We start from the raw sequence: 23,875 nt of genomic DNA, 5'->3' as shown, positions 1-23,875 counted from the left end.
GATCAAGACCATCCCCATGGAAAAGAAATGCAAAATAAGCAAAATGGCTGTCTGGGGAGGCCTTACAAATAGCTGTAAAAAGAAGAGAAGTGAAAAGCAAAGGAGAAAAGGAAAGATATAAACATCTGAATAGCAGAGTTCCAAAAAATAGCAAGGAGAGATAAGAAAGCCTTTCTCAGTGATCAATGCAAAGAAATAGAAGAAAACAACAGAATGGGAACGACTAGAGATCTCTTCAAGAAAATGAGAGATACCAAGGAAACATTTATGCAAAGATGGGCTCGATAAAGGACAGAAATGGTATGGATCAAACAGAAGCAGAAGATATTAAGAAGAGGTGGCAAGAATACACAGAAGAACTGTACAAAAAAGATCTTCACCACCCAGATAACCACGGTGGTGTGATCACTCACCTAGAGCCAGATATCCTGGAATGTGAAGTCAAGTGGGCCTTAGAAAGCATCACTACGAATAAATCTAGTGGAGGTGATGGAATTCCAGTTGAGCTATTTCAAATCCTGAAAGATGATGCTGTGAAAATGTTGCACTCAATATGCCAGCAAATTTGGAAAACTCAGCAGTGGCCACAGAACTGGAAAAGGTCAGTTTTCATTCCAATTCCAAAGAAAGGCAATGCCAAAGAATGCTCAAAGTACCACACAGTTTCACGCATCTGACACACTGGTAAAGTAATGCTCAAAATTCTCCAAGCCAGGCTTCAGCAGTATATGATCTATGAACTTCCAGATGTTCAAGCTGGTTTTAGAAAAGGCAGAGGAACCAGAGATCAAATTGTCAACATCCGCTGGATCATGACAAAAGCAAGAGAGTTCCAGTAAAACATCTACTTTTGCTTTATTTACTATGCCAAAGACTGTGTGGATCACAATAAACTGTGGAAAATTCTTGAAGAGATGGGAATTCCAGACCACCTGACCTGCCTCTTGAGAAACCTATACGAGGTCAGGAAGCAACAGTTAGAACAGCACATGGAACAACAGACTGGTTCCAAATAGGAAAAGGAGTATGTCAAGGCTGTATATTGTCACCCTGCTTATTTAACATATATGCAGAGTACATCATGAGAAACGCTGGTCTAGAAGAAGCACAAGCTGGAATCAAGATTGCTGGGAGAAATATCACTAACCTCAGATATACAGACGACACCACCCTTATGGCGGAAACTGAAGAGGAAATAAAAAGCCCCTTGATGAAAATGAAAGAGGAAAGTGAAAAGTTGTCTTAAAGCACAACATTCAGAAAGCTAAGGTCATGGCCTCTGGTCCTTTCACTTCCTGGCAAATACATGGGGAAACAGTGGAAACAGTGTCAGACTTTATTTATTTATTTATTTATTTATTTATTTATTTATTTATTTTGAGCTCCAAAATCACTGCAGATGGTGATTGCAGGCATGAAATTAAAAGACACTTACTCCTTGGAAGGAAACTTAACGACCAACATAAATAGCATATTGAAAAGCAGAGACATTACTTTGGAACAAAGGTCCATCTAGTCAAGGCTATGTTTTTTCCAGTGGTCATGTATGGATGTGAGTGTTGGACTGTGAAGAAAGCTGAGCACTGAAGAATTGATGCTTTTGAACTGTGGTGTTGGAGAAGGCTCTTGAGAGTCCCTTGGATGGCAAGGAGATCCAACCAGTCCATTCTAAAAGAGATCAGTCCTGAGTATTCTTTGGAAGGACTGATGCTAAAGCTGAAACTCCAATACTTTGGCCACCTGATGTGAAAAGTTAACTTTTGGAAAAGACTGATGCTGGGAGGAAATGAGGGCAGGAGGAGAAGAGGACGACAGAGGATGAGATGGCTGGATGCCATCACCGACTCTGGACATGAGTTTGAGTTAACTCCGTGAGATGGTGATGGACAGGGAGACCTGGTGTGCTGTGATTAAGGGGTTCACAAATCGTTGGACATGACTGAGCGACTGAACAGAACTGAACTGAAATGAACTGAAGCTCTGCATTAAGAATGATTCTACCTCTGTTGATAGTTTTTTTTTTTCTTAAACAACTTTGGACCATTGCAATCTGTAAAGAAAATAATTGAACTATTTATTATATAAATTGGCCTAAATTGAGTTAATTGAACCATGTGATGCTAGGAAGATTAGAGTCAAATTTCCATTCCCCTAGCAGCACAAGGTGAAAGGTAAAGTTGCTCAATCATGTCCGACTCTTTTGCGACCCAGTGGACTGTAGCCTACCAGGCTCCTCCGTCCATGGGATTCTCTAGGCAAGAATACTGGAGTGGCTTGTCATTTCCTTCTCCAGGGCATCTTCCCGACCCAGGGATCGAACCCAGGTCTCCCACATTGGAGGCAGACACTTTAACCTCTGAGCCACCAGGGAAGCCCAAAGTTACCAAATTTTGCTATATGCTATAAACTTCTTAAGTGCTATCTTAGATAAGTGAAAAATGAATACATAAATGGATAAGCAAACAGAACTATGATATAAGTTTTTGCCACTTCTCTTTTCCCCTATCCAAATCTCTCTTCCTTTATCTGCATAAACTCTTCTGAATGAAAAATTATTCCTATAATTCATACATGACTGTTATTTCTGAATCTGGAGTCTTTTTTTTTTTTTTTTGGTCTATTTAGATAGGAATGCTACATGCTCCTGTATTGTGGGGACAAAGTAATAAAGTGGAACGTCCCCTGTGGCTGAGACTGTAAAGAATCTGGCTGCAATGTGGAAGACTCAGGCTTGATTCCTGGGATGGGAAGATCCCTTGGATAGGAGAATGGCTACTCACAATAGTATGATTGCCTGGATAATTCCATGAGCTGAGGAGGTTGACAGACTATAGTCCATGAGTTAGCAAAGAGTTGGAGATGAGTGATTGGTAAAATAGGCCTCAGTAATTTTTCTTCAAATTCCTATAATGTGGGACTCTAATACTCAGTGTAAAGAATCCACCTACCAATGGAGGAGATGCGGGTTCAATCCCTGGATCAGGAAGATCCCCTTAAGAAGGAATTGGCAACCCACTCCAGTATTCTTGCCTGGGAAATCCTATGGACAGAGAAGTCTGGTAAGCTATAGCCCATGGGGTCACAAAAGAGTTGAGCATCACTTAGCAACTAAACAACAACAACAATACAGTAAGTAGGAAATACAATTTTCAATGTTTGAATTTCTAAGCATGCACATACTGGGAAGCTTTCATGGTTTTTCAGTGGTTAAGACTCTGCTTCCACTGCAGGGGTCACCAGCCAGGTCCCTGATCCCTGGTCAGGTAACTAAGATCCTGCATGTGGCATGACTAATAAACAAATAAATATGCACATACTACTAAAGACTGCAAAAGTGTTTCCAAACATGCTCACCATTTTTTCCAGAATCATCCTTGGGGCCAATGATGAATCTACAATTTTACAGCAATCTGTAAGTAACAGTTGGTGGTTGAAGCCATTTTAAGATAAACTTTGGGTTATATATCCCTCATTCCAATGAGACTGCCCTGGTGGCTCAGATGGTAAAGCATCTGCTTGCAATGCAGGGGACCCCAGTTTGACCACTGGGTTGGGAAGATCCCCTCGAGAAGGAAATGGCAACCCACTTGAGTACTCTTGCCTGGAAAATCCCATGGACAGAATAGCCTGGTAGCTACAGTCTATGGGGTCGCAAAGAGTCGGGCATGACTGAGCAACTTCACTTTCACTTTCACTTTCCCTCATTCCAAAATAAGGTGGAGACACAAGAGACATTCTGTTTGGGAATCATCTCTACATTGTATACTTAGCTATTAGGGATTGTGACCTTATTAAAAGTCTTACCTCCTTCAGTCTGAGACTATGACTGATGATAGCTATGTGTGAGGGTAACTGAGGGTCGAAGAAAAAGAGAGAAAGGGAACACAAGAAAGATAGAGAAGAAATGTATGATGAACTTCTCATTCACTTCTTATTTTAATTTATCTAAGTGAATAATTTTAATTTATCTAAGTGATCTCACAAAGAGTGGGACACGACTGAGCGGCTGAACTGATTGACTGACTGAAGTGAACAATGCTGGCACCTAAGAAAATAGGCAGAGGAAATTCCACCTTCGTGACTGAATTTGTTCTTTTGGGATTAACAGATCGTCCAGATCTTCAGCCCATCCTCTTTGTGCTGTTCCTGGGGATCTGTCTGATCACCATGGGAGGGAACCTTGGGATGTTGCTATTGATCAAGATAGATTCATGCCTCCACACCCCTATGTACTTTTTTCTTGCCAGTTTGTCCTGCTTGGATTTGTGGTATTCCACTAACGTGACTCCCAAGATGTTGGTGAATTTCTTATCAGAGGAAAAAAAAAAAAAAAAAAACATTTCCTACACTGCTTGTTTAATCCAGTGCTATTTTTTCATTGCCATAGTGATTACTGAATATTACATGCTAGCTGTGATGGCTTATGATAGGTACATGGCCATCTGCAATCCTTTGATTTATAGCAGCAAAATGTCCAAGGGGGTCTGCATTCGCCTGATTGCTGGCCCATATACCTACGGGTTCCTTAGTGGCCTGATGGAAACCATGTGGACATACCGCTTGACCTTCTGTGGCTCCAATGTCATTTATCACTTCTATTGCGCTGACCCACCCCTCATTCGACTCTCCTGCTCTGACACTTACATTAAGGAGACATCCATGTTTGTGGTGGCAGGATTTAACCTCTCCAAATCTCTTCTCATAATCCTCATCTCCTACATCTTCATTCTCACTGCCATCCTGAGGATGAGCTCTGGTGAAGGCAGGCACAAAGCTTTTTCCACCTGTGGGTCCCATCTGGCGGCAGTGATTGTGTTTTATGGGACCCTGTTCTGTATGTACCTTAGACCTCCCACAGACCAGTCAGTGGAGCAGTCCAAAACCATTGCTGTTTTCTACACTTTTGTAAGCCCTATGTTGAACCCCATCATTTATAGTTTGAGGAACAAGGATGTGAAACAAGCCTTTTGGAAATTGATTAGAAGAAAGGTACTTTTGAACTAAAATTGCCGTGTCTTTTTTTATGTATTAAATAAAAGTTATATTTATGAGAACCGGACCAAGTTTAACTGCATTACAGAAATGTCGATTTTAAATCCATGATTGAAAGCTATAAGGTAATGACAGAAAAGCTAAAGACTCAGTTTATAGTTTTACAGGTGACATTGGAGTGCATTGTGTGTAAAACGTTGGGCATTATATATGTAGGTATTTCATTTTTATGTTTATATCTGTATATATACATTAATTTTACATTAAAAAGTTGTACATTTTCATAGAAAAACATTTAATCTCTAAAAGAATATAAAGTAAATGATTTCCTTTTCTTTGTCCCACTCTGATCTTCCAATCTCACTTCTCAAATTTACCATTATTAACAATATTTTTTATATTTCTATAATATTTCTCTAATATCCACAAATCAATGTATGGTATGGCCATATATGTACATATATATACAAAGTTGTTAATAACACATGTTCACTATGGTGAGCTAAGTTATAGTATTTTATAATTTTGTATCATTTACCATGAAGGGGCTTTGATCCCATGGTTTAGAAGAATGTGATCACAACTGCTGATAAGACTTGCTGTCAACTAAGGGAGACAATGTGTAATGGCACCCTCATGTCCATAAATGACATCCATTTATTTTTCTCCACCTGTGACAGTCATTTTCAATCAGACATTTTCTCCTTAGGCCATAACAGAAAATAAATATTTCCAAACAATTTATTTATATATATTAATTCCTGAAACAAAGAATGATTCAAACAAATATTTAGGGTTTGCCACTGCAGGAATTATATCATCTCTAGAGTTTATCAAAGTAATTCCAACCTCCTAGGGTTTTCATGCTTTCTCTCCTCTCTAGTAATCTATTTTTTCAGGATGTGGCAGATATTTTCTGTCAATACCATTGCTCGAATTTTACCCACAATTGTCCTTTGTGACAATTAATTCTTATATATCTAAGTTAATGAATGTTTAGCAGGTATCTACAATGAGCCAAGAACTGCTTCACATACTAAGGAACCTGCAAGGAGCACTAGTGTTGCACAGTTTCATGAAACTGTAAACATACAAGTAAAAAAAAGTGTTAAGTGCTATAATAAAGAAAAGGAAAGGGCTGATGTTATAGAGGAAAGGATCCATTTATTCAGAGTAAATTGAAGGGAGTCTTATAATTGCACAAAACAAAAACTTGTTGATTTTTTTATGCACCTGCCAAAATATACCAATAAGTCCCATTCAATATTATGTCAGACCAGAAAGTGTCTGAGCAAAATCAGTGTTGGATGTTACTTTCAAAGGAAAAGGATGACACAAATATTATTATCCCCCCAACTGACACCTTTATTTTTCTCACTTTATTTCAAAGCATCCTTTTCATCTTAGAGCTTATTTTTGCTCAATATTTTTATAGTCATTAATTCTATGTTATCCCATACAATTATTTCTATCTTTCCATTACTATATATTGTTTCTTTATTGTTATTGAAATAACTTTATTTTGAAAGTCAGATTGCTTATAAATTTTGTTAAAACATACATACAAATAAATAGCTATTCTTTTAACTTGTAACATTCAATTTATAGCTTGTTGAATTCTACTTAAATATCTAGAAATCTATTATTTTTAAGAATACAAACATATTCAGTTATGTAAAACTAGCCCTTTTATTATTTCAAATGTTGTGATCCCAGGGTCCATGTATCTATCTTTATAATCTAGACGGGCTTGACACTAAATAAAGGTTCAGTACTGATTGCAGCATTAAAAAAATTGTCCATTTTGAAAGTGAACAAACTGCCTCCCTTTTTGCAGGTATAAAACAATTTCTGGAAGGACCGAGTGACTCTGACAAAGCATTATTTTTAAGGCAACAGTACTGTTCAGAAACTCAGGTGACCCATGCTGTCACTGATGTTTATAACTGACATTAGAAATATGGTGCTCATAGTTATGTGCTCATGCACACAAGTTTGAGATATAAAAGGATTTCACCCACTACTTTCATGAATTGACTAATTGGCCTCAGATAACCTGATTTTTTTTTTTTTTTTTTAGTTTCTATTGAACACTGTGTTGGCCATAGAGTAAGTATGTGCTCATGAAATGCTTTTTGAAGTAGTGAAGTACTTCAGTTGACCCTGGATTTCACTGGTAACTCAGATGGTAAAGAATCTGCTTGCAATGCAGGATACCCAGGTTCAATCCCTGGGATGGGAATATCCCCTGGAGAAGGAGATGGAAACCCACTCCAGTATTTTTGCCTGGAGAATCCCATGAGCAGAGTACCTTGGATTTTTACCTAAAAATTAGGGAATCAATTTTTATTAATGATAAAATCTCTCTTGAAAAAATGTTAGAATAGCCTCTTAAATCACTGTTCTTCTCCTTTAAAAGTTAAATCTGACAGATCCTACAGTTACTGAACAAATTCAGAAATGTGATGACTGATGCTTCCATGAGAAAATAGAGAATATTTAATGAACTTTCCCTGTTGTTGTTTGCTGTTCAGTCACTATGTCCAACTCTTTGTGACCCCATGGACTACAGCATACCAGGATTCCCTCTTCTCCACTGTCTCATGTCCACTGAGTCAGTTGTGCTATCTGATCATCTCATCCTCTGCCACCCTTTTCTTATTCTGCCTTCAGTTTTTCCCAGCATCAGGGTCTTTTCCTATGAGTCTGCTTTTTGCATCAGGTAGCCAAATTTTTGGAGCTTCAGCTTCAGCATCAGTCTTTTCAATGAATATTCAGGACTGATTTCCTTTAGGATTGACTGGTTGGATCTCGTTGCAGTCCAAGGGACTCTCAAGAATCTCCTCCAGTGTCACAATTCAAAAGCATCAATTCTTCAACGTGCAGCCTTCTCTATGATCCAGCTCTCCCACCCATATATGACAACTGGAAAAGCCATAGCTTTGACTAGACTGACCTTCATCAGCAAAGTGATGTCTTTGCTTTTTCATATGCTGTCTAGTTTGGACATAACCTTCCTTCTAAGGAGCAAATGTGGTTTAATTTCAAGGATGCAGTTACCACCCCCAGTGGTTTTGGATCCCAAAAATATAAAGTCTGTCACTTCTTTTCAACTTCTATTTGCCACAAAGTGATGGGACCAGATACCATGATCTTAGTTCTTTGAATGTTGAGTTTCAAAGCAGCTTTTTCATTCTCCTCTTTCACTCTCATCAACTGGTTCTTTAGTTCCTCTTTACTTTCTGCCATTTGAGTGATATTATCTGCGTGTCTGATTCACTTTCCTAAGGAGCAGTAACTATTGTAAAAGAGCTGCATTTTCCTTTCCACCTATCTGAAAGATCATCAGCTCTAACTCGTAGGTTTTTTTTTTTTCTTTTCTTTTTTTTTTTTAATGAAAATCGATCCTAGTGTATTGAAACAAATAGTTGAGTATTTCAGGAAACGATGATATAAGTCTAATATTTTTATTCCTACATGTTTTCTTTGGAGTAGTGGATATTTGAAGAATATTTAGACTTTCACACTCACACATGTACATATGGAGGAGAGAAAAAGAAATAATAATTTTCAAAGATCAGGCACTGTTTTAATATTGAGTTGGCCAAAATATTCGTTCGACTTCTTCCATCAGATCTTGCAGAACACCCGAACAAATCTTTCTGGCCTACTGTTGTTTCACTTAATGTTATCACCAATACTATTATTTCAGTATTATAGTCCCCGTTCTAGAGATGAACATACAGAGACTACAGATTACTAACATAAAATCACATAACTTAGAAAGTGAAAAGTGAAAGTGGCTCAGTTGTGTCAGACTCTTTGTGACCCTAAGGACTGTATCCATGGAATTCTCCAGGCCAGAATACTGGAGTGGGTAGCCTTTCCTTCCTCCAGGGGATCTTCCCAATGCAGGGATCAAACCCAGGTCTCTCACAATGCAGGTGGATTCTTTACCAGCTGAGCCACAAGGGAAGCCCAGGAATACTGGAGTGGGTAGCCTATGCCTTCTTCAGTGGATCTTCCTGACCCAGGAATTGAACCGGGGTCTCTTGCATTGCAGACAGATTCTTTACCAACTGAACTATGAGGGAACCCCAAATATGTTTGACTTCCAAGTTTAATGCCTTTTTTTTTCTATACCTTCCTTTTTGTCACTATAGTTCGTTGATGACAAAAACCACACAATGAATAAAGCTATAATTTTCTGTCCTCCAATAATGCCATTGACCAGGTATTTAACTGTTGCTGGACACTGAATGATATAAGCCACTATGAGAAGACGTCCTATCTTATTATCTATAATAAATTCAACATGTTTAATAAAGTAAGACTTATAATCAGATACTGACTCCATCATTTGTCAACTAAATTAAGAGTTGAAAGTACAAATTCTGAAATCAGACTCACTGAGCAGATTACTCAACCTCTCCCTGCCCCAGTTTTCTTGTCTGTGAGATTAATATATGGTGCTTTCTCATATGGAAGCTGTGTAGAGGAAATGGATTATTACCTAAAATATTTAGCACAGTGCTTGTTACATATTTTTCATTCAATAAAATTAACTTACTTTATTATTAAATAGAAAATTACTCAGTTGTTTGAGACTCTTCCTCTTCATAGCGTTATTTTTCCATTATTACATTTATTACTGTTTAAATATAATACCCTTATAGGTTTGGCTATTTAATTTAAACCAACGTTTCTCATGATACTATAATCACCTTAAAAAAAAAATTGAGAAGTGGAATCGCTCAGTTGTTTCTGACTCTTTGCAACCCCATAGACTGTAGCCTGCCAGGCTCCTCTGTCCATGGAATTTTTCAGGCAAGAGTACTTTAGTAAGTGGCCGTTTCCTTCTCCAGGGGATCTTCCTAACCCAGGAATCAAACCCGGGTCTCCCACACTGCAGGCAGACTCCTTACCATTTAAGCCACCAAGAAATCCTTTTAAATAAACATCTTTACCAGCTGAACCACATCTTAAGGCCAGATATTACATTTTAAAGCAATGATTTCTCTATTACTTAGCCTGTAGTGTGCCCTAAAACATAGACATGTGACAGATAGAAGATAGATAGATGGATAGATGTATAGACAACTTTTACAAAGTGGAAATTACAATTTAAGTCTTATAATGTGAAGAGAATTAGACACCATGTCAACATACTGATGGTATCATAAATGTGTATACTTTATTCATGTGTAATAAATCTGCTTTTGTTTCCTTAAACAGAATAATTCAACTGGAAATGTTCAGAATAAATCAGACAAGAAAGAAGGATTTTAGCCTCCTGAAACTGAGCAGTTGTTCAGTTTTGCAACTTGTCTTCTTCATCTTATTCTTATTTCCCTGTATTCTCTTTCTTGTTGAAAACTTAGACCTAACTTTGAGATTCACACCCTCATACTGCCACTTTGCCAATCTGCCAATCTCTCACATTCTGGTTAACATTTTGTTTAAAAAAGTCATTTTCTTGTCCAACTTATTTGAAGAGTATAATATGATTACATTCCCGGTAACTCAAGGTTTCATTCCTGCTGCTCTCTGTGACCATTACATTCATATGATTACCTACTTTTCATGTAGTTTCATGTACTCTTCAAGTCATTAAGTCCAAAATGTACAGTTATGTGGCTACCTTTGCCTATAAATGAGGTTTCGCTTAGATTTGTATACAACATCACAGTGGTTTTCTGCAGAGCTGGTGATATGGTGCAACATTATGGTGTTTTGCCACTTTGCAACTACTACGATCAAGTTAAATTGTTATTTATCATAGATCATATTGGAAATCCAAAATATGATTAAGGATTTACGGTAATCTCAAAAATTTACATTTTCACAAATGAATTTTCCATCTTTTTAATCTTTGCAAGCCAGAATTTTAGAAAGATGGTAATGTTAACCCTGTATGTGAGACAGCAAAAGAGACACAGATGTATACAATGGACTTTTGGACTCTGAGGGAGAGGGAGAGGGTGGGATGATTTGGGAGAATGGCACTGAAACATGTATACTATCATGTAAGAAAATGCTTTGTAATCGTCTTATGAATATGGTACTTCCTTGGAAGAATGAAAGCAAAATTGAAGTAGTGTCTCTCCTACATGTTTGTGATTCTTCATTTGAACTGCCAAATAAATAGAAAGAAAGAATATAAAGAATACCACATTTGAATTACTACATATTATTCTTTATCCATAAAGATGAAGAATCACTACTTGAAAAATTTGAATGGGTCATATTTGGTTATCTTTTACTATGGGATATTGTAAACATGATTTTTTGTTTTATTTGAATAATAGAGTAAATATTATATTCTTAACAAATATTCAATCTAGAGTCAAGTAATATTTATATCAGTGACTTACTTAAAATCCTTTGCTCTGAATCCTTGATTCCTTACTTTAAAACTCATTATCAAAAATAAAGAAATAAATAAAACTCATCTATCTCACATTCTACAAGTAGATGTTCAATGGAAATTTAATTGTTGAATAAATTTTTCTGAGTTTTAAATAAACAATATGATATGCATTATTGAACTTAGAAAATCAGAATGCATGTAAAAGTAGTCATTGATTTGGAAATTACAGTATTTGTTTTTATATTTTTATTTTATTTTTTAAATTTGTTTTTAATTTTTATATTTACTTTATTTTACTTTACAATACTGTATTGGTTTTGACATACATTGACATGAATCCACCACGGGTGTACATGAGTTCCCAATCCTGAACCCCCCTCCCACCTCCCACCCCATGTCATCTCTCTGGATCATCCCCGTGCACCAGCCCCAAGCATCCTGTATCCTGTAACACAGACTGGGGATTCGTTTCTTACATGATAGTATACATGTTTCAGTGCCATTCTCCCAAATCATCCCACCCTCTCCCTCTCTCTCAGAGTCCAAAAGTCCATTCTATACATCTGTGTCTCTTTTGCTGTCTCACATACAGGGTTATCATTACCATCTTTCTAAATTCCATATATATGTGTTACTATACTGTATTGGTGTTTTTTCTTTCTGGCTTACTTCACTCTGTATAATTGGCTCCAGTTTCATCCATCTCATTAGAACTGATTCACATGTATTCTTTTTAATGGCTGAGTAATACTCCATTGTGTATATGTAGCACAGCTTTCTTATCCATTCATCTGCTGATGGACATCTAGGTTGTTTCCATGTCCTGGCTATTATAAACAGTGCTGTGATGAATATTGGGGTACATGTTTTTCAATTCTGGTTTCCTCGGTGTGTATGCCCAGCAGTGGGATTGCTGGGTCATAAGGCAGTTCTATTTGCAAATTTTAAGGAATCTCCACATTGTTCTCCATAGTGGCTGTACTAGTTTGCATTCCCACCAACAGTGTAAGAGGGTTCCCTTTTCTCCACACCCTCTCCAGCATTTATTGCTTGCAGACTTTTGGATTGCAGCCATTCTGAGTGGTGTGAAATGGTACCACATTGTGGTTTTGATTTGCATTTCTCTGATAATGAGTGATGTTGAGCATCTTTTCATGTGTTTGTTAGCCATCCATATGTCTTCTGTGGAGAAATGTCTATTTAGTTCTTTGGCCCATTTTTTGATTGGGTCGTTTATTTTTCTGGAATTGAGCTGCATAAGTTGCTTGTATATTTTTGAGATTAGTTGTTTGTCAGTTGCTTCATTTGCTCTTATTTTCTCCCATTCAAAACGCTGTCTTTTCACCTTGCTTATAGTTTCCTTTGTTGTGCAGAAGCTTTTAATTTTAATTAGATCCCATTTGTTTATTTTTGCTTTTCTTTCTAGTATTCTGGGAGGTGGATCATAGAGGATCCTGCTGTGATTTATGTCGGAGAGTGTTTTGCCTATGTTCTCCTCTAGAAGTTTCCAGTCTTACGTTTATATCTTTAATCCATTTTGAGTTTATTTTTGTGGGGGTATTAGAAAGTGATCTAGTTTCATTCTTTTACAAGCGGTTGACCAGTTTTCCCAGCACCACTTGTTAAAGAGATTGTCTTTACTCCATTGTATATTCTTGCCTCCTTTGTCAAAGATAAGGTGTCCATAGGTATGTGGATATTTTTCTGGGCTTTCTATTTTGTTCCATTGATCTATATTTCTGTCTTTGTGTCAGTACCATACTGTCTTGATGACTGTGGCTTTGTAGTAGAGCCTGAAGTCAGGCAAGTTGATTCCTCCAGTTCCATTCTTCTTTCCCAAGATTGCTTTGGCTATTCGAGGTTTTTTTGTATTTCCATACAAATCTTGAAATTATTTGTTCTAGCTCTGTGAAAAATACCGTTGGTAGCTTGATAGGGATTGCATTGAATCTGTAGATTGCTTTGTATAGTATATTCATTTTCACTATATTGATTCTTTCGATCCATGAACATGGTATATTTCACCATCTATTAGTGTCCTCTTTGATTTCTTTCATCAGTGTTTTGTAGTTTTCTATATATAGGTCTTTAGTTTCTTTAGGTAGGGATATTCCTAGGTATTTTATTGTTTTCATTGCAATGTGAATGGAATTGTTTCCTTAATTTCTCTTTCTAGTTTCACATTATTAGTGTATAGGAATGCAAGGGATTTCTGTGTGTTGATTTTATATCTGCAACTTTACTATATACATTGATTAGCTCTAGCTCTTTCTGGTGGAGTCTTTAGGATTTTCTATGTAGAGGATCATGTCATCTGCAAACAGTGAGAGTTTTACTTCTTCTTTTCCAATTTGGATTCCTTTTACTTGTTTTTCTGCTCTGATTGCTGTGGCCAAAGTAAATGGTAATGGGATCATGCTTATCAATAATTACCTTAAACGTAAATGGGTTGAATGCCCCAACCAAAAGGCAAAGACTGGCTGAATGGATACAAAAACAAGATCCCTGTATATGCTGCCTACAAGAGACCCACGTCAAAACAAGGGACACACACAGACTGAAAGTGAAGGGCTGGAAAAAGATATTCCACGCAAATAGAGACCAAAAGAAAGCAGGAATAGCAATACTCATATCAGATAAAATAGCCTTTAAAACTAAGGCTGTGAAAAAAGACAAAGAACACTACATAATAATCAAAAGATCAATCTAAGAAGAAGATATAACAATTTTAAATATATATGCACCCAACATAGGAGCACAACAATATGCAAGACAAATGCTAACAAGTATGAAAGAGGAAATTAACAGTAACACAATATTAGTGGGAGACTTTAATAACCCACTCACACCTATGGACAGATCAACTAAACAGAAAATTAACAAAGAAATGCAAACTTTAAATGATACAATAGACCAGTTAGACCTAATTGGTATATATAGGACATTTCACCCCAAAACAATGAATTTCACCTTTTTTTTCAAGTGTGCAAGGAATCTTTTCCAGGATAGATCACATCCTGGGCCATAAATCTAACCTTGATAAATTCAAAAAAATCAAAATCATTCCAAGCATCTTTTCTGACAATAATGCATTAAGATTAGATCTCAATTACAGGAGCAAAACTATTGAAAATTCCAACATATGGAGGCTGAACAATATGCTGCTGAATGACCAACAAAGCACAGAAGAAATAAAAAAAAAGAAATGAAAATATGCATAGAAACAAATGAAAACACAACAACCCAAAACCTGTGGGACATTATAAAAGCAGTGCTAAGAGGAAAGTTCATAGCAATACAGGCATACATCAAGAAACAACAAAAAAAGTCAAATAAATAACTGAACTCTACACCTAATGCAACTAGAAAAGGAAGAAATGGAGAACCCCAGAGTTAGTAGACGGAAAGAAATCTTAAAAACTAGGGCAGAAATAAATGCAAAAGAAACAAAGGAGACTGTAGCAAAAGTCAACAAAGCCAAAAACTGGTTCTTTGAAAGGATAAATCAAATTAACAAACCATTAGCCAGACTCATCAAGAAACAAAAAGACAAAAATCAAATCAATAAAATTAGAAATAAAAATGGAGCGATCACAACAGACAACACAGAAATACAAAGGATCATAAGAGACTACTATCAGCAATTATATGCCAATAAAATAGACAACATGGAAGAAATGGACAAATTCTTATAAAAGTACAACTTTCTAAAACTGAACCAGGAAGAAATAGAAAATCTTAACAGACCCATGACAAGCATGGAAATTGAAACTGTAATCAGAAATATTCCAGTATATTTTAAATTATTGTTTATTTTGATGATTTTGGGTTGAGAACTCTATTATAATAAAATGGATTTTCCTAGAAGACTTTCTTTATTTGATAACCTTAATGGCAGTTTGCTTTAGCTAAACAAGACTACGTTGAGGGAAAGTTTCCTCTTATTTCACACCTCAAGTGATAGAGATTTTTAAAATAAATTATATGATAACATATCTGATAGAATATATTCATGGTCATGTGTTAACTTAGCTCAACACAAGTTATTAACTTTTGTCAAAGGTGGAAAACATAGGTTTTAAAAATGATTAAATATACACCCACTGCCATGTTTATCTATAAAGAAAATTCAAATTTATTTACCATACAACTTTCTAGGATAAGTGAAACAGTTGATTAATTTTTGTTATAAAATTTTTTTGTGATGAGAAAGAAAAAATTAATTCTGACCAAGATTTTCAGGATAGAGCTAGGCTTTGGAAACTGAGTAGGATTTAAAAAGGTAGAAGATGGATGCAAAGGCATTTTCTAAAGAAAGAGGCAATAAGAGGCAATTGATGGAAGGAGAATAACTTGATCATGCCTGGGGCACCGATCATGGATAGAAAATTGAGAAATAATACACAAGAACACATGAGGTGGGATGGGAATGTTTTGCTAACATATGTAGGATTAATCTGTTATAGATACAAACCATAAATACTGTCAAACCTGAGTAGTGACAAGAAGGATTTAAGACTTTGTCATTATTTGTTATGTTTCTGAGAGACAAGAACTCTGTGAAGAACAATGTTTTCTTTTAACCAAGGTAGAGAGTGACTATAGGAGTGGCCGCCGTTGTTAGTCTGGTAAATGGCAGTCTCCTTCCCAGACCTTTTTTATTTCTCACCAAGATGTGTAGTTTTTTGCTTTCATCTAGGGGAACACTTTACAAAAACACGTATGAATTGGTTATTTGCATGTGTGCATGCTAAGTCTCATCAATCATGTCTGATTTTCTGGACTGTAGCCAGCTAGGCTCTTCTGTCCGTGAATCCTCCAGGCAAGAATGCTGGAGTGGATTGCCAACTCCTTCTCCAGGGGATCTTCTGACTCAGGAAGAGAATCTGGGTCTCCCACATTGCAGGCAGATTCTTTACCATCTGAATGACAAGTTCAGTTCAGTTCAGTCGCTCAGTCATGTCCGACTCTTTGCGACCCCATGAATCACAGCATGCCAGGCCTCCCTGTTCATCACCATTTCCCGGAGTTCACTGAGACTCACGTCCATCGAGTCCGTGATGCCATCCAGCCATCTCATCCTCGGTCATCCCCTTCTACTTCTGCCCCGAATCTCTCCCAGCAGCAGAGATTTTTCCAGTGAGTCAACACTTCTCATGAGGTTGCCAAATTACTGGAGTTTCAGCTTTAACATCATTCCTTCCAAAGAAATCCCAGGGTTGATCTCCTTCAGAATGGACTGGTTGGATCACCTTGAAGTCCAAGGGACCCTCAGGAGTCTTCTCCAACACCACAGTTCAAAAGCATCAATTCTTCGGTGCTCAGCCTCCTTTACAGTCCAACTCTCACATCCATACATGACCACAGGAAAAACCATAACCTTGACTAGACGGACCTTAGTCGGCAAAGTAATGTCTCAGCTTTTGAATATGTTATCTAGATTGATCATAACTTTTCTTCCAAGGAGTAAGCGTCTTTTAATTTCATGGCTGCAGTCACCACCTGCAGCGATTCTGGAGCCCCCAAAAATAAAGTCTGACACTGTTTCCACTGTTTCCCCATCTATTTCCCATGAAGTGATGGGACTGGATGCCATGATCTTCATTTTCTGAATGTTGAGCTTTAGGCCAATTTTTTCACTCTCCTCTTTCACTTTCATCAAGAGGCTTTTTAGCTCCTCTTCACTTTCTGCCATAAGGGTGATGTCATCTGTATATCTGAGGTGATTGATATTTCTCCCATCAATCTTGATTTCAGCTTGTATTTCTTCCAGTCCAGCGTTTCCCATGATGTACTCTGCATATAAGTTAAATAAGCAGGGTGACAATATACAGCATTGACGTCCTCCTTTTCCCATTTGGAACCAGTCTGTTGTTCCACGTCCAGTTTTAACTGTTGCTTCCTGACCTGCATACAGATTTCTTAAGAGGCAGGTCAGGTGGTCTGGTATTCCCATCACTTGAAGAATTTTCCACAGTTTATTGTTATCCACACAGTCAAAGGTTTTGACATAGTCAATATAGCAGAAATAGATGTTTTTCTGGAACTCTCTTGTTTTTTCCATGATCCAGCGGATGTTGGCAATTTGATCTCTGGTTCCTCTGCCTTTTCTAAAACCAGCTTGAACGTCAGGGAGTTCACGGTTCACGTATTGCTGAAGCCTGGCTTGGAGAATTTTGAGCATTACTTTACTACCACGTGAGATGAGTATAATTGTGCGGTAGTTTGAACATTCTTTGGCATTGCCTTTGTTTGGAATTGGAATGAAAACTGACCTTTTCCAGTCCTGTGCCCACTGCTGAGTTTTCCAAGTTTGCTGGCGTATTGAGTGCAGCATTTTCACAGCATCATCTTTCAGGATTTGAAACAGCTCAATTGATATTCCATCACCTCCACTGGCTTTTTTCGTAGTGATGCTTTCTAAGGCCCACTTGACTTCATATTCCAAGATGTCTGGTTCTAGATTAGTGATCACATCATCATGACTATCTGGGTGGTGAAGATCTTTTTTGTACAGTTCTTCTGTGTATTCTTGCCACCTCTTCTTAATAACTTCTGCTTCTGTTAGGTCCATACCATTTCTGTCCTTTATCGAGCCCATCTTTGCATGAAATGTTCCCTTGGTATCTCTCATTTCCTTGAAGAGATCTCTAGTCTTTCCCAATCTGTTGTTTTCCTCTATTTCTTTGCATTGATCACTGAAGAAGGCTTTCTTATATCTTCTTGCTTTTCTTTGGAACTCTGCATTTAGATGCCTATATCTTTCCTTTTCTCCTTTGCTTTTCACCTCTCTTCTCTTCACAAATATTTTTAAGGCCTCCCCAGACAGCCATTTTGCTTTTTTGCATTTCTTTTCCATGGGGATGCTCTTGATCCCTGTCTCCTGCACTGTGAAGCAGCTGTGAAGAGATACCCCCACGTCCAAGGTAAGATAAATCCAAGTAAGATGGTAGGTGTTGCAAGAGGGTATCAGAGGGCAGACTCACTGAATGACCAGGGAACCCCAATAAAAGTGAAGATGCAGCTGACTTGAGGGACAGTAACTGAGAAAGGAGGTGAGACGTAGATCTGAAGTAGTGTTAATCTCCTTGCTTTAGAACTTGGGTCTTTTATAAGTTTGTTTACTGTGTTAAAAATTCATTAAGCTGTACATGTTTGTGTTGTTCACATTTTGTATGTGTGTATTAACCTTCACTATAAATAGTAAAATATATAAAAAATGATACTAATCTTCAAAGAAAATAAAAAAGCTTCAATCCAATATCAAAGCATTCTATTTGTCTGTAGAACACAGAGCATATCGATTTGTTAGGACTGACATAACCAAGTCCCATACACTGGTTGGCTTAAACCAGAAAGATGGATTTCCTCCCAGTTTGGAGATTACAAATTCAAGATCAAAATGTCAGTAGTTGGTTTCATTTTGAAGCCTCTCTCTGCCTTTTAGATGACTGTCATTTCCCTGTGTCTGTAAGTACTCTAGCCTCTGTGAGTTTGTGTACTGATCTATTTTTTTAATAATGATAAAAACAGCAGTTATCTTTGGTTTAGACCAACTCATATGAACTCATGAAACTTTAATTTCCTCTTTAAAGGCACTATCTCCAGATTCATTCATATTCTGAAGTACAGAAAGCAGAGATCTTGATATGTGGATTATGAAGTGAAATGAAAGTCACTCAGTCCATTCAATGGGCTACACAGTCCATGGAATTCTTCAGGCCAGAATACTGAAGTGGGTAGCCTTTCACTTCTCCAAGGGCTCTTCCCAACCCAGGGGTTGAACCCATGTCTCAGACACTACAAGTGGATTCTTTACTGCCTGAGCCACAAGGGAAGTCTGATATGGATTGTGTGTGTGTGTGTGTGTGTGTGTGTGTGTGTGTGTTAGTCACTCAGTCATGTCCGACTCTTTGTGGCCACATGGAATCCTCTGTCCATAGGATTCACAAAGCAAGAATACTGGAGTGGATTACCATTTAAAGCAACACAACTCAACCCATAAGACTAAGTAAGGTGGTAACACATTGTGACACAAAGTTATGATAACGGGGTGGAAGAAATTGCATTAAGCTATTATGGGAAATATAATGTAGTATGAGCATCCATGGTAGACATCAATACTATGGTGTAGACTTCCCAATGTAAGAAAAAAAAAAAAATATATATATATATATATATATATATATATATAGAGAGAGAGAGAGAGAGAGAGAGAGACTGAAGGTTGGATTGCATGGTAAATCTGAATTGTACCCAATTGTTATTTCTCCAGATAACTCATGTATTGAAGAATAATTATCTTAAAAATAATGATTTCACCCTCACTTGTTTGTGCAATCTCTTAGGAAAATGGTATCAACCTACAAATGATATAAATTCTGCCTTCTTCATTCCTCAGAAGAGCCACTGATATTCTTTCTTAAGATAGCTCTTCCCCCATAGGTAGATTTCTTTATTCTACAAGTATTTATAACTATCAAAAGCCTTCTTATTTGTGCAATCATGTATGACACCAAAATTAGACCTATGGTTTATAAATAACTATATGGAAAAAAAATAAATGTCAATGAACATAAAAGTGCAGACATCTAGTGAATATAGATGAAGTTTACATAGAAAAGCAAACACATATTTTAGTTATTATTAGTGTGAGTATTTATCTATTTATTTTTATTTCTTGCCAAAACAGAAGTCAACTCTAGCTTTCTCAAGCAAAAATAAATGGTTTTGAAAACATATGTAGTGTTGTGATCAATATGTAGCTAGAAAGCCAGGGATTAAGGAAAAATCCAAGAAGTCTGGACACCTGTCAGCTCAGACTTCATAGAGTTAGTCTTCCTTTGAAGGATCAGTCTGGCCTTTAAAACACACTGCATTTTATTTAATGGAAATGTATGTTACATTAAGGCAACCACCTTAAATCACTAACTGACTCATGTAAGATATCCAGGGGTGAGCATTTGATTTTTGCATATTCCTCTTTGAACAAAGAATTTTGGCCCTCAGATTTAACAGTGAAACAGAAATAAGACCAGGAACTGAGGGTTTTTATCACTGCCAACTCCATACTGTGGGAAATTCTCTATAAAATAACCTAATGGAAGATTAATGGATGGAGAATTTAAAAGCTGGTCAACTGCCAGAATATAATTATATATTTATGTTTGAAAAAGTGAAGGAAATTTTAAGTTATTCACCTAAAAAATCCTTATTCTCTTGAGTCTGAAAAAGTTGCAAAGCATAAAACTTCTCAATTTAATTATTTTGTGTTCTCCAGTAAGTAATTGATTAGGTGAAAATTATCCAAAATGAATTAAGTTATTTGGGAAAATATTGTTCTTTGATATCATACACTTTTCTCTTTCTAAACTCTTTCTCACCTGTTTATATAATTAGATATAACTATAAACAAACCTGACTGTGATATTTGAGGAAGATGAACTAAAAAGCCTCTTGATGAAAGTGAAAGAGGAGAGTGAAAAAATTGGCCTAAAGCTCAACATTCAGAAAACGAAGACCATGACATCCAGTCCCATCACTTCATGGGAAATAGATGGGGAAACAGTGGAAACAGTGTCAGACTTTATTTTGGGAGGCTTCAAAATCACTGTAGATGGTGACTGCAGCCATGAAATTAAAAGACGCTTACTCCTTGGAAGAAAAGTTATGACCAACCTAGATAGCATATTCAAAAGCAAAGACATTACTTTGCCGACTAAGGTCCGTCTAGTCAAGGTTATGGTTTTTCCTTTGGTCATGTATGGATATGAGAGTTGGACTGTGAAGAAAGCTGAGTGCAGAAGAATTGATGCTTTTGAACTGTGGTGTTGGAGAAGACTTTTGAGAGTCCCTTGGACTGCAAGGAGATCCCACCAGTCCATTCTGAATGAGATCAACCCTGGGATTTCTTTGGAAGGAATGATGCTAAAGCTGAAACTCCAGTACTTTGGCCACCTCATGTGAAAAGTTGACTCATTGGAAAATACTTTGATGCTTGGAGTGATTTGGGGTAGGAGGAGAAGGGGACGACCGAGGATGAGATGGCTGGATGGCATCATGGACTCGATGGACGTGAATCTGAGTGAACTCCGGGAGTTGGTAATGGGCAGGGAGGCCTGATGTGCTGTGATTCATGGGGTTGCAAACAGTCGAACATGACTGAGCGACCGAACTGGACTGAACTGATGTCCATAATGCATATTTTTCAAACAAAGAGACCAAGGCAAAGAACGAAAAGGAGAAAGTAGATTAAAAAAAAAAAAAAAGTAAGAGAAGCATAATTAGAAGGGAAACGAAAAATAGGGAAATTAAAAAAAGGGGGAAGCCATGTCAAAATGAAAGAGATGCTTTGAATACCGCAAGATTTCATTGACAGGTTGAGATTGTGCTTACTGAGAATGAACAAGAGTTGAAATAGAGTAATCAAAAAGAAAGAGAAAATAAATTGGTGAGAAAGTCATTAGTGACATAGTAATATCAATTTCCACTTTATGGTAATCTAATATAAATGTAAAGGTCAATATCTCATGGAGGAAATTATGAGAAGAACTTCACATTAGTGACTGAGTTCATTTTCCTTGGACTATCTGGTACCCAGGAATTGCAGATTATCTTCTTTGTGCTGTTTTTCACCATTTATATGGTCACAGTGGCAGGAAATCTTAGCATAATTGTCCTCATCAGGGGCAATACCTGCCTCCACACTCCTATGTACTTTTTTCCTGAGCCACTTACCCTCCGTGGATCTGTGTTTCTCTTCCAATGTGACTCCAAAGATGTCGGGAATTTTCCTATCAGAGCGGAAAACCATTTCTTATACAGCTTGCATGTTTCAGTGTTGCTTTTTAATTGCCTTAGTCCATGTAGGGATCTCAATCCTAGATGTCATGGCCTTTAATCAGTACATGGCCATTTGCAACCCCCTGCTTTCCGGCAGCAGGATGTCTAAGAGTGTGTGCATGTCCCTCATCACAGTGCCTTATGTATATGGAGCGCTCACTGGCCTTATGGAAACCACGTGGACCTACAACCTAGCCTTCTGTGATAGCAATGAAATTAATCACTTCTACTGTGCTGACCCACCTCTGATTAAGCTGGCTTGTTCCAACATCTATAATAAAGAGTTGTCCATATTTGTTGTGACTGATTTTAACTTCACTGTTCTCTCTACATCATCCTCATTTCTTACATCTACATTTTTCCTGCCACATTGAGAATTCGTTTCACAGAAGCAGGAGCAAAGCTTCTCTACCTGTGGCTCCCATCTGAGAGCTGTCACCCTCTGCTACACAACTCTTTTCTTCATGTATCTTAGATCCCCTTCAGAAGACTCTGTGCAACAGGGGAAATGGTGGCTGTGTTTTATACCACAGTGATCCTCATATTAAACCCTGTGATCTACAGTCTGAGGAACAAGGATGTGAAAGAAGCTTTGATCAAAGAATTGTTCAGGAGGAAACTGCTTTCTATTAATAGATAAATTCAATGTTACTGTTCTTAAGAATTTTTATTTGCTATAGTCAATGACTTCCTCCTATTGCTTAGTTCAGTAATTTGTCCAAATACATATCCTTTTCTTAAAGAGATAGGGGAAATTTCCATGGAGAAAATCTTACTAAAGTGTATTTGATGTTCCATGTCAATAGACAGGAATTTTGAGTTCTCTAAGACTTTGCTAGCCCAGACCCAAAATTAAGAACTTATACATTGAGGAATCAATGTCAGTCAAAAAGCTAATTTAAATCTTGGAGAATAAAAAATGTTAATACTGGAATAGTGTTGTTGTTGTTGTTGTTGTTTTTTTAAGAAGGAATTGGTCATTGTTTTAGACTGTCTCTTAATGGGGTGATTTGCCATAAAATGTAGCTGATAACTTTCAAAAAAATTGTATGGTATGGACCTAACAGAAGCAGAAGATATTAAGAGGTGGCAAGAATATACAGAAGAACTGTACAAAATAGATATTCACGACCAAGATAATCACGATAGTGTGATCACTCACCTAGAGCCAGACATCCTGGAAAGTGAAGTCCAGCGGGCTTTAGAAAGCATCACTATGAACAAAGCTAGTGGAGATGATGGAATTCCAGTAGAGCTATTTCAAATCCTGAAAGATGATGCTGTGAAAATGCTCCACTCAATATGCCAGCAGCTTTGGAAAATTCAGCAGTGGCCACAGGACTGGAAATGGTCAGTTTTCATTCCAATCCCAAAGAAAGGCAATGCCAAAGAATGCTCAAACTATAGCACAATTGCATGCACCTCACACATTAGTAAAGTAATGCTCGAAATTCTGCAAGCCAGGCTTCAGCAGTACATGAACTGTGAACTTCCAGATGTTCAAGCTGGCTTTAGAAAATGCAGAGGAACCAGTGATAAATTGCCAACATCTGCTGAATCATCACAAAATCAAGAGAGTTCCAGAAAAACATCTATTTCTGCTTGATTGACTATGCCAAAGCCTTTGACTGTGTGGATCACAATAAACTGGAAAATTCTGAAAGAGATGGG

The 23,875-nt window shown here is 37.2% G+C and overlaps 1 protein-coding gene and 1 pseudogene across 1 annotated transcript; both read left to right on the top strand.

The window, feature by feature from the left end:
* The first annotated feature begins 4,035 nt into the window (after nt 1-4,035).
* Nucleotides 4,036-5,004, top strand: LOC138092728 (olfactory receptor 5M5). Its single transcript, XM_068988792.1, has one exon. It carries the CDS (start codon nt 4,036-4,038, stop codon nt 5,002-5,004), a length of 969 nt encoding a protein of 322 aa, XP_068844893.1.
* Nucleotides 5,005-15,739: 10,735 nt separating this feature from the next.
* LOC138092726 (olfactory receptor 5M8-like) lies at nt 15,740-22,844 on the top strand (annotated as a pseudogene).
* Nucleotides 22,845-23,875: the final 1,031 nt, after the last annotated feature.

The sequence above is a fragment of the Capricornis sumatraensis genome, chromosome 16 (genome assembly GCF_032405125.1).
Source record: "Capricornis sumatraensis isolate serow.1 chromosome 16, serow.2, whole genome shotgun sequence".
NCBI lineage: Eukaryota > Metazoa > Chordata > Mammalia > Artiodactyla > Bovidae > Capricornis > Capricornis sumatraensis.
The sequence above is the reverse complement of the archived record's forward strand: the minus strand, read 5'-3'. Positions and strand labels throughout refer to the sequence as shown.